At 46.7% G+C, this 12960-nt stretch overlaps 2 protein-coding genes across 2 annotated transcripts in view; one reads left to right on the top strand and one right to left on the bottom strand.

The window, feature by feature from the left end:
* LOC310676834 (tigger transposable element-derived protein 1-like) overlaps positions 1-12960 on the bottom strand; it is a gene marked incomplete at its 3' end in the record, with an annotated part of 1439559 nt that overhangs the window by 406391 nt on the left and 1020208 nt on the right. The gene's annotated exons all lie outside the window — the stretch shown is intronic.
* Positions 9493-12960, top strand: part of LOC310675573 (uncharacterized protein) — a 44083-nt gene continuing 40615 nt past the window's right edge. The window contains exons 1-4 of the mRNA XM_083436448.1: positions 9493-9573; positions 10710-11200; positions 11368-11449; positions 11732-11814. Coding sequence (XP_083292574.1) covers positions 10799-11200; positions 11368-11449; positions 11732-11814 — 567 coding nt within the window. The 5' untranslated portion in view covers positions 9493-9573; positions 10710-10798. The remainder of the gene's footprint in view (positions 9574-10709; positions 11201-11367; positions 11450-11731; positions 11815-12960) is intronic.

Below are 12960 nucleotides of genomic sequence, written 5' to 3'. Positions count from 1 at the left end.
TTGGGAGAATAGTGACCAATGGTGAACAGTGGTTCTTCAAGTTCATTGTCAGACGCATCAGATGGTCTGACTGAGGCCTTTGCGCTCTTGTAGTCTGCTGTGTCATCACTGTCACTAACACCAGCAGCAGCGCCGCCCACTGAACTGGAATCCGAACTCTGATCATCATCATCATCATCCTCAGCTTCCTTAGCATCATCTGCCTTTTTCACATCACCTTCATCCTCCTCTGGGTAACTCTGGAAAATTCCCACATTTCCCCCCCACTTTGGATTGTACTCAACACTCTTTGTGAACTTAATGGACTTAGAGTCAGTCATCCATACCCTGTACGCTCCTTTTTCGTACCCCATGAACAAACCATGTGCCCCACGCTTCCCAAGCTTGTTGCCTTGTGGGGTGTGTACCCACATGTGAGAACCAAAGATTCTCATGTGCTTGACATTTGGTTTTTTACCAAACATTTTCTCGTAGGGAGTACAACCAATAGGTGATGACAGTCTCCAATTAAACGTGTAAACAAAAGTCGACAGAGCCTCCCCCCAAAACTTATCAGGGAGATTGGCATCATGCAACATTGTTTTCAGTCCTTGCAACAACGTTTGATTTGCTCGCTCCGCGAGCCCATTCATCCATGGCGATCTAAGCGTTGACAAGTCATGTTGGATTCCCTTCTCAGTCAGAAAAGCTTCAAACTGCTGAGAAGTGAATTCCCCGCCTCGATCAGTAAACAGACAACCAATATGTTTACTGTGAACATTCTCCAACCAAGCACAGAATGCCTTGAACCTAGGAAATGCTTGCGATTTCTGCTCGAGCATAAACACATGAATGTACCTGGAAAAGGAATCAATTAGAACCATGAAGTACCTTGCTCCACCCAAAGAGGGTGCAAGAGGACCAACCAGGTCCGCGTGAATGAGCTGGTAGGGTTTGGAAGCCTGCCTGCTAGACTCCTTGCCTTTTGGAGCAACCTTCACTTTGTTCTCTGCACAACATACACATTTCATGTGAAAATTACAAGGTTTGATGTTCAAACCCTCAACCAGTCCAGGCATCTTGGCCAGCGCCTGCCAAGACATGTGACAAAATCTTCTGTGTGCTTCGTGAACACATCCTGCATGAAGAACCTTGTTAGTTTGTGCAACACAACAAGAATCAACACTAGACACAGCAACAGCATTGTCATCATAAGTTATACAGAACAAGCCATCCATAAACTTTGCATGCAAAATGTCCTCTTTGCCTTTCCTGATGACACAGACGCTCCTCTTGAAGGAAATCTGGAAACCACGCCCAGTCAGCTGCGGGACACTGAGCAAATTGTTCACAGCACCTGGAACATAAAGTACATTTTTGATGGTAGTGTGCAGACTTGTGAGTCTCACATCCCCTTCCCGATTCACGCATACCTCTGCAGTCTGACGCAGTCTTACTCTCCTGTAAGTGCTGTTTATCTGGGCCCGAAACCTGTTGTTGGGATACTGCCAGGGAGACATAGTCCATCTTGACTCCACGTCGTCTCCGGACTTCCATCGACCTCCCATAGACACGCAGTATCATCAATTAGCGACAGGAGCTCCAGAAATAGCTTGCCAAAGATCCAGAGCTCTTGCACACTCTATCAGCAGATATGCACAGCAAAAGATGCACCCAGGAGAGCATTATTTAGAGGTTTATTCAGCGTTGATCAGAACAGAGAAAAACCATGACTGCCTGCTAGAGATGTCTGGCAGTGAGTGAGAAACGAAAGCAAAAGACACAACAGAGACATCCTGTGAGACAGGAAATACGCAGGCTGTGACACAAACATCCTGCTCCCTTTTAAGGTGGAACGGAAATATCCTAACAGAAAGAGCTTCAGTAATAGCCGGAATCCCACTTCACATCAAAGAATCCATACAAAGGTGGGAAAAACCATTATACAGCTTTAGAATCCAGGCTTTGGCTAATTGCTGAGTATGAAGATCAACCTGTTATGGGCCTTAATTTATGATGAGTTAAAAAAAGTGTTTGGAATAACCTTTCTAAAAAGACCAGAGGGATTTCTGTTAAGTATTGTTGGCAGAGACATCCCAAATGCCTTTAGAGAGGTATTTTTATATGCAACGGCCACAGTTCGGACTTAGGTGGGAAAGGGGTGGAAGGAAGAAGAAGTCTCGACAATAACAGATTGGCATAATAAGCTACAAGAATTTGCTGAAATGGCGCAGTTGACAAATAGCCTGAGAGGCACTTCAAAACAAAAAATTATTTAAAAGTGGGATAGATATATGTTCAAAAATACAGTAAAGGTTCACTATCTATGCTAGCAGTCAATTGATGTTGGAAAGAGACTGAGTTGAGAAATAAGACCAAGGGTACATACTGATATAGGAATGTATTAGAAAAAAATGTAAAGAAATATACAATAATAAGAATACATTCATTTGTGAAAAAGGAATATACAACGGGATAGACAGGAAGTCCAAAGTGTTGGTACATATATGATTTTGGAATAATTTTTTGTCCTTGTTTTTTTTTTCTTTTAGCATGTAAACTTTGTATACATGTTGAAAATTATAGTAAAATAAGCCTTGTGATGTAACATGATCATGTTTACCAATGTAACATAAGAACATTAATAAATAATTTAAAAAAATACATCTAATGCCCTTTTAACATGATGTTTTGTGTTTTTATGTGGTGTTTTTATGTTGTAACCATCCTGAGACCTGTGGGTGTAGGGAATAGGCTACAACCCTTTAAGGCCTAGGGGTCTTTGACCCATCCCCCAATAAAATATTTGAGGATGCCACCCCCCAGTTTTTGGTGTGTGTTTTCCCCCCAAACACAACCTTTTATCCTTCTCTTAAAAAATAAAATAATAAACTCACAAAGGTCATGAGGAAAAGAAAATACAAGAAAATACAAACATGGACATGTCCCATCTTTGTGGGCAAAACACAAAAGTTGCTTTAAAAGAGGCTTTCACAAACTTGGGTCCCCAGCAGCTCCCGGACTACAGTTCCCATCATCCCTCCCTATTGGTCCTGCTAGCTAGGGATGATGGGAGCCCTAGTCCAAAACCAGCTGGAGACCCAAGTTTGCTTTAAAGGGAAAGTAGGCTGGCCCTGTGACACCCTCTGCTGGACAAAAGCACTGCCCCAGAATCTGAACCATCCCCAGTACTGCTAATTGGAATTTATAGAACGCAAAACTGAAGTTTGATCTGCACTTCAACCTCTAGGGAGCTTCTTGGTGCTTTCTGCGCCACCTAGAGTACCCACAGAATTGTGGCTTCTACTGGCAACACACAAAGGAGAACAAATGAAAGACAAACACAAGGGGCAGGAAAAAACCTGGAAAGGGCCATACCGAATGGACATCCGGTGTGAAGAGGTCACTTTCCACACTGCTGAACAATGCCACAGGTAGAGGAGATGAAATTCTAGAAGTGTCTCTGGCGCAAGGGGAGCTGCTGGAAAATTGAAGTACGGGCTCAAAGTATTACTTTTTTAAAAAGTTGCTCCCATTATAGGCATTGCCATTCAAATGGCATGCATGCATCATGTGATTGATTGTGCAAGGCGGGCCTTACCTGGCCCCCCACCAATATTTTATTCAAGTCAGCAGCACTGGGTCGTGTGGTTTCCAAATTAGATAAAGACATGAATCTCCTTCCTTTGCACATGTTCCAGCTTGTCAATATCCTCATTTATTCTTTTTGAAATTTATTTGCGTTCATCTGAAGATTTTACAATATAAATATACAGGATGAAAGCATGGCTGTCTCAAAAACAAGTGAAGCCAGAGAAACCTCTTTTTTTTTTTTTTTTTTTTTTGGATGGAGTTACAAACTTTGTTGATCAGGGAACTGCTGTTGAAATTGTGCATCTCGATTTCAGTAAGGCTTTTGACAAAGTCCTCTGTGATGTTTATGTGAGGAAGGTGGTAAAATATGGGCCGAATGAGGTAACTGTTAGGTGGATTTGACTGACCGAACCCAAAGAGGACTCCTTAATGGTTCTTCCTCATCCTGGGGAAAAGTGACAAGAGGGGTGCTGCAGGGTCTTGATAAATGACATGGATGAAGGAACTGAGGGGATGCTCATCACATTTGCAGACAACACCAAAGGGATTATAATGGCGTCCTCAGCAGAGGGGAAGTTGAGGGAAGTCCAGAGGAGGGGAGGGAAAACAATGGTAAATAACATGATGATTGAGATCTGTATTTTTATTTGTTATAAAATTCAATAAATATTCATATATTTTTTTAAAGAAAGTAAAGAGAGACATGTGACATACTAGGCACATATCCAGCAATGGGAGGAGTGAATTGCTAACACAACACGCATGATTGCAGATGTTACGGAAATGACATGGGGTGGCACATCTTTAAAGTAGTCACAATGTGAATTCTGGGCATCACCGAAGGAGAAGGGATGTGTCTGCAAGCATTGGAGAGTGAATTTTAAGTTATGGTGGGGTGATGGGCTGAAATTTAGCCAAGTTTTGCTCTTTGGTAGAAAAAGATGGAAGGATTGGTTTTCAGAGTTTGGAATAGAGAGTGTTAAGAAGTGGGAGGTGAAAGCGGTGATGTTTTGAAGCAGAGCTGGCGATATCAAGCATTTGAGTGATTATCTGGGGATTTTCATCATAGAATCATAGAATAGAATCATAGAATCATAGAGTTGGAAGAGACCACAAGGGCCAACGAGTCCAACCCCCTGCCAAGCAGGAAACACCATCAGAGCACTCCTGACATATGGCTGTCAAGCCTCTGCTTAAAGACCTCCAAAGAAGGAGACTCCACCACACTCCTTGGCAGCAAATTCCACTGTCAATCACTTTGTCTGCTATTCAAATCGGACTTCAAATAGGCTAAAGTCCAGCCAAAGTTTAAAGCACATACAAATTCATAATTAGGTGGAATGTGCCTTGCCCAAACTTTTATTACTGGCTTTTGGTGGGAAAGTTGAGATGTTGGGTTGTCTGAATGTTGAAGTTCTGATCTATTTAAAGTTTCAGATCTATAAGCCTGCTTGCTAAGCAAAAAGAAACAGGAAAGCATGCATATCAGAAATGTCTTAGGACATCAAACTGGGAAAGTGTATTTTAAACTAACTGAAAAGGTTTTATGCCCTTGGGAATTTGGTCTCTGAAATCTTAAATCTTCCCCTTCTCCTTCCTTGAGTCCCTGGTAAGAAAAGCCAATCATGGCTTTATTGAAATGGTAATTTAGTCAGGTGATGCAACACTTCAAATGGTATAATAGATTGCTGAATCATGTACCCTGTACATGTACAGTGGCTACGTTAGTTTAAAAAAAGAAGAAAAGAAAAGAAAAAGTAGGTTTAAACCAAGAGGTGACAAAGCTATGCTCTGCACATGAAACTTGATTCAAATTTCTTTTTGTAAAATTGGGAGCCATTAAGGGAACTGCAGTGAGAAGTACCCCTTTTGTGTGTTTGTGTAAAATGGTTGGTTGCCCCAAATCTTTGCCCCAGGGGGTCCCAGAGGGGAAATAATGGTGAAGTACTGAGCCATCAACTACGGAAGAAAGCTTGCCAAGGTCCAAATCTAACATGCAAGATTCTTTTCACAGGTAAATTTCAGAGTTTTCCCACTCTGAATTGTCTCTGAGTAGTTGTTTTTTTTAATGGATTTTTATCGATTTTATCAGGTTTTGTTTCGTGTGTATATACCTCTGCATTATAGCAGGGACGTCCAACTTCCAAGATGCTGAGATCTACTCCCAGTAATAAAAACCTGCCAGTGATCTACCCATTGTCTTTGGCCGGAGCTGTTGAGCTTTTCTCAGGGAGCAGTGACCAGAGTTGTGGATCCACCACGAGATCGCGATTGACCTGTTGCACATGCCTCCATTCTAGGAACAGCATCCCTGACGCAGAATTTCACAGGAAGTCCCTAAGATGATTCCCCTTTCAAACAGGATACCTGAACATAAGCCAGCAGGGTCCTCCTCTCCAGCAGCCCCAGAATGGCCTCCACTGTCCAGTGCTTGGACACCTGAAGGGCATGGAGGCCTCTCAGGGCAGCTGCCTGGCAGCTCAGCCAGAGATCTTGCTCTGGCTCCAGCAAAAGTCAGGCTGTCATTTTCCCGCAAATGAGAGTCCTGGCAGCGGGGAGCAGGTCTTTGGGATCCTCTCCCTCATAGCTGTCAACTTTTCCCTTTTCTTGCGAAGAATCCTATTCGGAATAAGGGAATTTCCCTTTAAAAAACAGGAAACGTTGACAGCTATGCTCTCCCTACTCTTGTTTCCTCAAATACTCACCATTGCTGGATGAAGAAAGCCTGTGGCACATCTTCAAGAAGAGAAAAACAAGTAATAAATGAAATAAGAAGCGAAATAAGAAACTGAGAAAATAAGAATCCACTGATTGCCTCGCCTTGTCCTCCGTCAACTGCCACCAACTGCTCTCTCCTCCACTCGCCTCACTGCTAACCCAAAATGGCCGCCTGCAAGTCTGTGGTCCTTGTCACCATGGCAACCCCCCCTCACCTGGACCTAGGCCCACCTGGCTCCACCTATGGGGAGATGATCTATAATGAAATGAAAAAAAGGTTTTAAGATAACCTTTGTTAAAAGATCAGAAGCGTTTTTATTAGGTATTTTAGGGCAGGATTTACCAAAAGATAAGAGAAATCCATTCATGTATGTGACAACAGCGGCCAGAATTTTACTAGCTCCAAGATGGAAAGGCGATGAAAAACCAGCGAAAGAACACTGGCAAGAAAAGTTGATGGAATACGCTGAAATGGCGAAGCTACCTCAGAGACTTAAAGATAAGGACAATACTGACTTTTTAAAAGATTGGGAACCTTTTAAGATGTATATACAGAAACAATGCATAGAAATGAACTCACTGGCAGGATTTGAGTGATACACTTACAGTGGACAAATACAAACAGAAAATGCAATTATGAGGTAAAAATGAGAAGAAGAGACAAATGTTATAATCTTCATTTTAATATATAAGGAATACAAATTTATAAGCAAAAGAAGCAGAGGTGTTATAAACCAGTAAGGGAAGTTGGGGGAAGACACGGAGGGGGGTGTTAATTGAAATTGTAAAATGTAATTTGAATGTTTGATTATGTTAAAATTTCTTTAAGTTATTTTTTAAAAAAAGAAAAGAAAGGAAAGCAATGGCTCCTCTTACTTAGGGGCCCCACAGACCTCATGGGACACCAGAGCAAATTCCCTTGTTGCTTTTTTGAGTTGACCAGCAATGGGGGTTGCATTTCCTTATTTCCAGGAGGGCTGTTGCTAAAGCACATGACATGCTCTTCACACTTAGATATCTATTAGGAACACAGGCACAAATTATTGTGTGTGTGTTTGTATTTGCAAACTACCCCAGTCTCTGAGCAGTGAGATTCTAGGGGTCCCAGGCACTTCCCCCATCTTCGGTTTCCTTGGAACGAAAGTCAGCGGAGACTGTGGCGTCTTTCTGATATCTAGTTTTATTTACTCGTATACACAACCGGAGTGTAGGACGGAGGGGCTCACAGCATCAACACCTGAACAGATCTTGCTTCTCTATTAGTCGCAACTTTGGCTCCGGTACAGAGCAAGCTGGTTTTGGGGTTTCCCACAACTCTCTCTGGTTCTTGCTTTCCTACCTAGCAGGTGAGATGGGAGTGGGGAGGACAGCCCCCCCATTAGCTGCAGCTCTTGCAACCCAGCTCCTTCGTTGGGGATGCTGAGGAGGACGCTCTATGGCCAGGAAAGGCCCTTGTCTTGCCAAGAAACTTGTCTGTGGGAATCGTGCATCCATAATGCTATGGAAAGGGTGAATGTCTTCTAGAATTCCCTGGTGTCACCAGAAGAGGAAGCCATTCTTTTCAGTTAGGTCTGTTCTCAACTGCAGAGGATGAGTAGCCTTGGGAGCCTCTTGGGGAGATGGAAGTGTTGAAAGGACTGAATCCATGGGGGAAAGCTACTTCGGGCAAAGGCCGAAGTAGGGGGGAACCTTCGGGCAAAGGCCAGCAGAGAAGGGATGCTGTTGGCCGCTAGTTTCTGTTCCTCCCCACTTTCCCATGGCTGAAAAAGGTTGCTGACCCCTGCCCCAGGCTAACAAGGTGGCCAATATCTGGTTCCATTCCACCCTTTAAAAAGTTAAATATCAAAACAGATAACAACTTTCAGAGCATGTAAACCACATGAGTGGAAAGACCGCTGCACCACTCACAGAAATAGGACTATACTTCCTTCTCCCACCTTTAAAGGAAATGTCTATGTAACGAAGCCAAATCGACCCAAGTCTGCCTTCCTCCACCAACCTCAACTTCGCTCCTCAAGTCAAAAGACAACACTTCCCCATCCCCTGGTGAAACCCCCTGGCCTTTCATTGGTAGAGCTGCCACCACGCCAGTGGCGTTTACCTCAGCGCAGCTTGACAACTGACTCAGTGGGTGGTGAGATGCTTTCAGCCTTGGACACTTGGCGGGTTCTGAAATGGCCGTGCTGGACACAGTTTGAGGACCCCTGGTCTACACTGACTGGGACATTCTGCAGGCCAAGCACATGCTCTAGGGCTCCCCATGTTTCCCTAGCCTTTCAACGTTATGCTATTAGCAACCATGGAGATTCCACCTGCCTCTTTTGAAAGGAGAAAACTCACCTGATCAATTTAATTAACAACAACAACAACAACAACATATTTATACCCCTCCCATCTGGCTGGCTTTCCCCAGCCACTCTGTGCAGCTTCCAACAAAATATTAAAATACAATAGTCCATCAAATATTAAAAGCTTCCCTAAACATAATAACAACAACCATCCATTTTCAGTCCATTGAATTAGCGATTAAGCATTTCTGGATAGGTATATGGCATACTTTTGTATATTAGCATAAAAAGCATGCATAGGATAGTATTACTCATTTATGATGAGAATAGGATTTATTTATTTTGAACTTCACTGGGTTCCTCCTTGGCAGCCAGTGTGATTGTTTCAGCAGGGCTAGAACTCAGGACCCGCTGCCTTGAGGGACATCTAAGAGCAGTTGGGCAGGGGAAAGGTCTCCCTTGGGAGGTGGTGGACTCTCCTTCCTTGGAGGTTTCTAAGCAGAGATCGGACGGCCATCTGCCATGGATGCTTTAGCCGATATTCCTGCATTGCTGGGGGTTGGACTAGATGACCCTGGGATCCCCTCCTATCTCTCCATTCCTGAATTCTAGGAGGAGCTTCCTTGCCTCCTGCAAAGCCCTTTTCCCTGCAAGCTCTTCCTCTGGTTTCTGGCCAAGGGAGGGAGATGCTCAGAGTCCAGCCAAGAGCCTCACCCCCAAAAGGATATCTGGGCATGGGCGTAGCCAGGGGGGCAGCTGCCCCCTTAAACCATTAAAAATAATAGAAATGTGAGGTTCTGCCAAGCGAGAGAGGGCTGAGCTCGGTGGACTCGGCTTGGCAAGGGTTAAAGGGAAGTGAGCTGCCTTCCTAGAGAGGACAAGAAGCAAGGGGGGGGCCAGGTCCTCCAGAGCCAAGGCCCCTCCCTCCCCAGTCCTTTTCTTGCTTTGGGGTCTCTCCTGCAAGGGCTGCCTCGCTGTCCCCTCCTGGGATCTGGTGAGTCTCCTCTCTCTCCCCCCAGAGGGTGCAGTGGGGAGACGGTGGGGGTCCCAGGGCTGCAGCAGGGGAGGATGCCTGGGGGGCCTGATCAGGGAGGGGCCAGGTCTGCCACGCTCTCCTTCCTGGAGATCAGAGGATCCCAAACTCATTTAGCCCTCCGCCCCCTTTCAGAAAAGATCTCCCTTCTTTAAACAAAGGAGTCCCTGGGACTTTAACTCTGTGTGACATCGCTCAGCCTCAACAGAGGAAAAATGTGGAAATGGTTTTCCAAAGCTGGACTAGGAGGTGGACTAGCCCCCCCCCCCAAGAAAACCCACATGGAGGAAGGAAGGAAGTTTAGATGGGAGAGAAAGGCCAGGAATAAAGAGAGGGATCCCAGCCCATAGTCTGGCTGCTGCATTGCAGACCAGTTTCCCAGTCGTCTCCAAGGGCAGCTCCCCAGGGAGGCCACTGCAGCAATCCCCTCGCACCCAGAGCATGGCATCCCAGGACCACATCCTCTCTGTCCCAAAGGGATTGTTGCTGGCAAAGAAGCTGGAAATGGGCGCTGCTACTCACCGAACCTGCAGGGACCTTGGCATCAATGGCTGTGTGTGTCTTAAGCTATCTAGCGGAATAATAATAATAAATTACCCGCCTAAATTTCAAGGGAGATGTCTTTGGCCCTGCCCACTTGGCCCTTAGGGGGTTGGTCAGATACATACCTGGCCCTCAGAGCAAATAAAAAGGGACCCCACCCCAGGAGTCTATCTGGAGAGCGGCAGAGAGTCCAAGTGCAAGAAAAGGAGACAGAAGCAGGGGAGGGGGGGAGGAACTCCTGAGGACCCCCGGGTGAGGACCCCACTAGACCCACAAATGACTCCCTTGTCAGTCGGTTCTGACTTCATGCATTGACTGGAAGGGCAGCAGAAACCAGGTTGATTAATCTCCCAGAAATCCCTTCAGTTGCCTCCACATTTTGCATTTCTAAAAGGCTGGAGACTTAGTTCTTCTCCTCTTCCTGCTCTTTCTTTTCAAAAAGATAGCTCATGGTCTGGGATGCGGTGCAGTCCAGCCCTGGTTCCCAGCAAGACTCATCCATGCTTGCTCCTGTCCTACAAATTCTGTAACAGAACAATGTATTTGCTTTGTAGGATTTCAAAGCCTCTCATTAAGACGGACAGAACTTGTCAGAAGACCAAAGGGTTCCTTCCGATCTCTCAGAGGCTTCCTGAGAGCACAGATGGATGAGCGAGACTCAGCTGGCCCTGGAACAGGAAGAGGCCATGCCAGCCAAACTGGGAGCAGTGGGGGATTCTGGGAAAACCCAGTGCAGAAGATCCTGGGTGAGGAGGACCCCCTCCGCTCAGAGGTGCAGAGCCAGCAGTTGAGGCAGTTCTGCTGCCAGGAGGCCAAAGGACCCCGAGAGGTTGGCAGCCGACTCTACCACTTTTGCCACCAGTGGCTGAAGCCAGAAAGGCACACGAAAGCTGAGATGCTGGACCTGGTGATCTTGGAGCAGTTCCTGGCTGTCCTTCCCCCGGAGATGGAGAGCTGGGTGAGGGAATGCGGAGCGGAGACCAGTTCCCAGGTGGTGGCCCTGGCCGAAGGTTTCCTCCTGAGTCAGGCAGAGGAGAGAAAGCAGGTGAGAGAGACTTTTGTCTAGATACTCCCAAGGGGCTCCAAACAGGACAGAGAACATCCCATAATGGTCTGCTGATGGCCCATCCGTTTTCTGGGAAAGCATCCATGGAATGAGATCTCACAGCCTTTCTCACCATTCTCTGTTTTGAATCCTTGTTTCTTTTTCAGGGAAAGGATCTCTTTGCAGAAATGGACCTGGATTCCTGTGAGGCAGAGAGGCCTCCGTTGGACACCAGAGAGAGGCCACTGGGTAAGGAGGAAGGTGGTTTTTCTCCACTGCTCTCATTCTGTTGGTTTCCCAACTCATCTGAGGGTTTTTCCATCTTGTTTTGGGGGGAGACCGTTGGGAAGGAGGGTCCAGAGGAGGGGAGATGTATTTCTGCACAACTAAAATATTAAATGGGCACAAACGTCCAAATGCTCTCAGCAGGTAAGGCGTTCTCAAAGGTCCATCTGCAGTTAGAGATGCCCTGTTTCACCTGTGAGAGAAGCAGGCACTCCAGGCGTCCTGATCACCTTTTTTCTCTTGCAGGTGACAGAATGATGCTGGCAAGACTTCCTGATCCGTCTTTTCATGGGGACAGAAGGGAAGCAGTGGCTGTGGAACCAGATCAGGTCAGGGGAAGCTGCCTTGTGGGGACAGAGGCCGAGGGATGGAGCAATGTCATGGACTGGTTGGGCCCAGAAGAATGGTGGGAGGATACAGCTGGGGAACCAGGAAGGGAAGATGGCTCAGAGCCCAAGAAGTAGAGGTAGAAGAAGTATGGGTGGTCAGAGGGTGAAGAGGGAGAAGCCTGGGAAGAGGAGGTGTCAGAAACTGAAGGGGTTACAGGGGTTAGTGAGCTGGGAGACTCTGTGGCAGAATGCAGTGCAGAATCAGAGGCAGAAGAGGAAGGAAGCGAGTGGGAGAGGAAGGTCGGGAGGCAGAGGTGAGTCAGGATAAGGAAGAGCCACCGGTGATTCCCTCTCCTTTTGCCAGAAGCCACCCTCCCTGCTTGTCTCTCAGAGCCAGGAGACCCCGTGCATTGCAGAAATCTCTGCTAGATCATCCAAGACAGATGGCCATCCAACAGAGGCTTATTTGATTTCTAGATAGATCACTGAATGCTAAAATCGGCTACAAAAAGGGGCCTGCCCCCCATTCCTCCCCCTCTCCATATCCCCATGAACCCCTGGAATTTGGCTCTAGGGCATTGGGAGGGAACTCCCCAGAACAGCTCACAAGGAGAGGAGAATGTGGACCCTTCCATCAGGCAAACTGGAATGCCTGCGTAGGCAGAATGACTTGGAAAACACAAGGTGGAGTACCACCTATTTGCACAAAGACGAATACCCATAATTAAAACTTAGAATAAAATAAGCATCCATAAATAAAATGTGCAGCAAAGTAATCCTATTGAAACAACTCCCCTGCGTGAGTGCCTGAGGGCCCCGCTCCTGCCACTCACCACCTGGCCCAGGGCAGGGCCTGAAGCCTCCTAAGGACTGCTTGCTGCCCAGGAGGACTCCCTTGCATGAGTGCCTGAGGGCCCCGCTCCTGCCACTCACCACCTGGCCCAGGGCAGGGCCTGAAGCCTCCTAAGGACTGCTTGCTGCCCAGGAGGACTCCCCTGCATGAGTGCCTGAGGGCCCTGCTCCTGCCACTCACCACCTGGCCCAGGGCAGGGCCTGAAGCCTCATAAGGACTGCTTGCTGCCCAGGAGGACTCCCCTGCATGAGTGCCTGAGGGCCCCGCTCCTGCCACTCACCACCTGGCCCAGG

The sequence above is a fragment of the Podarcis tiliguerta genome, assembly GCF_965153285.1.
Source record: "Podarcis tiliguerta genome assembly, chromosome: 4".
Taxonomy (NCBI): Eukaryota; Metazoa; Chordata; class Lepidosauria; order Squamata; family Lacertidae; genus Podarcis; species Podarcis tiliguerta.
Note: the sequence above shows the minus strand (reverse complement) of the source record. Positions and strands in the feature narration are given on the sequence as shown.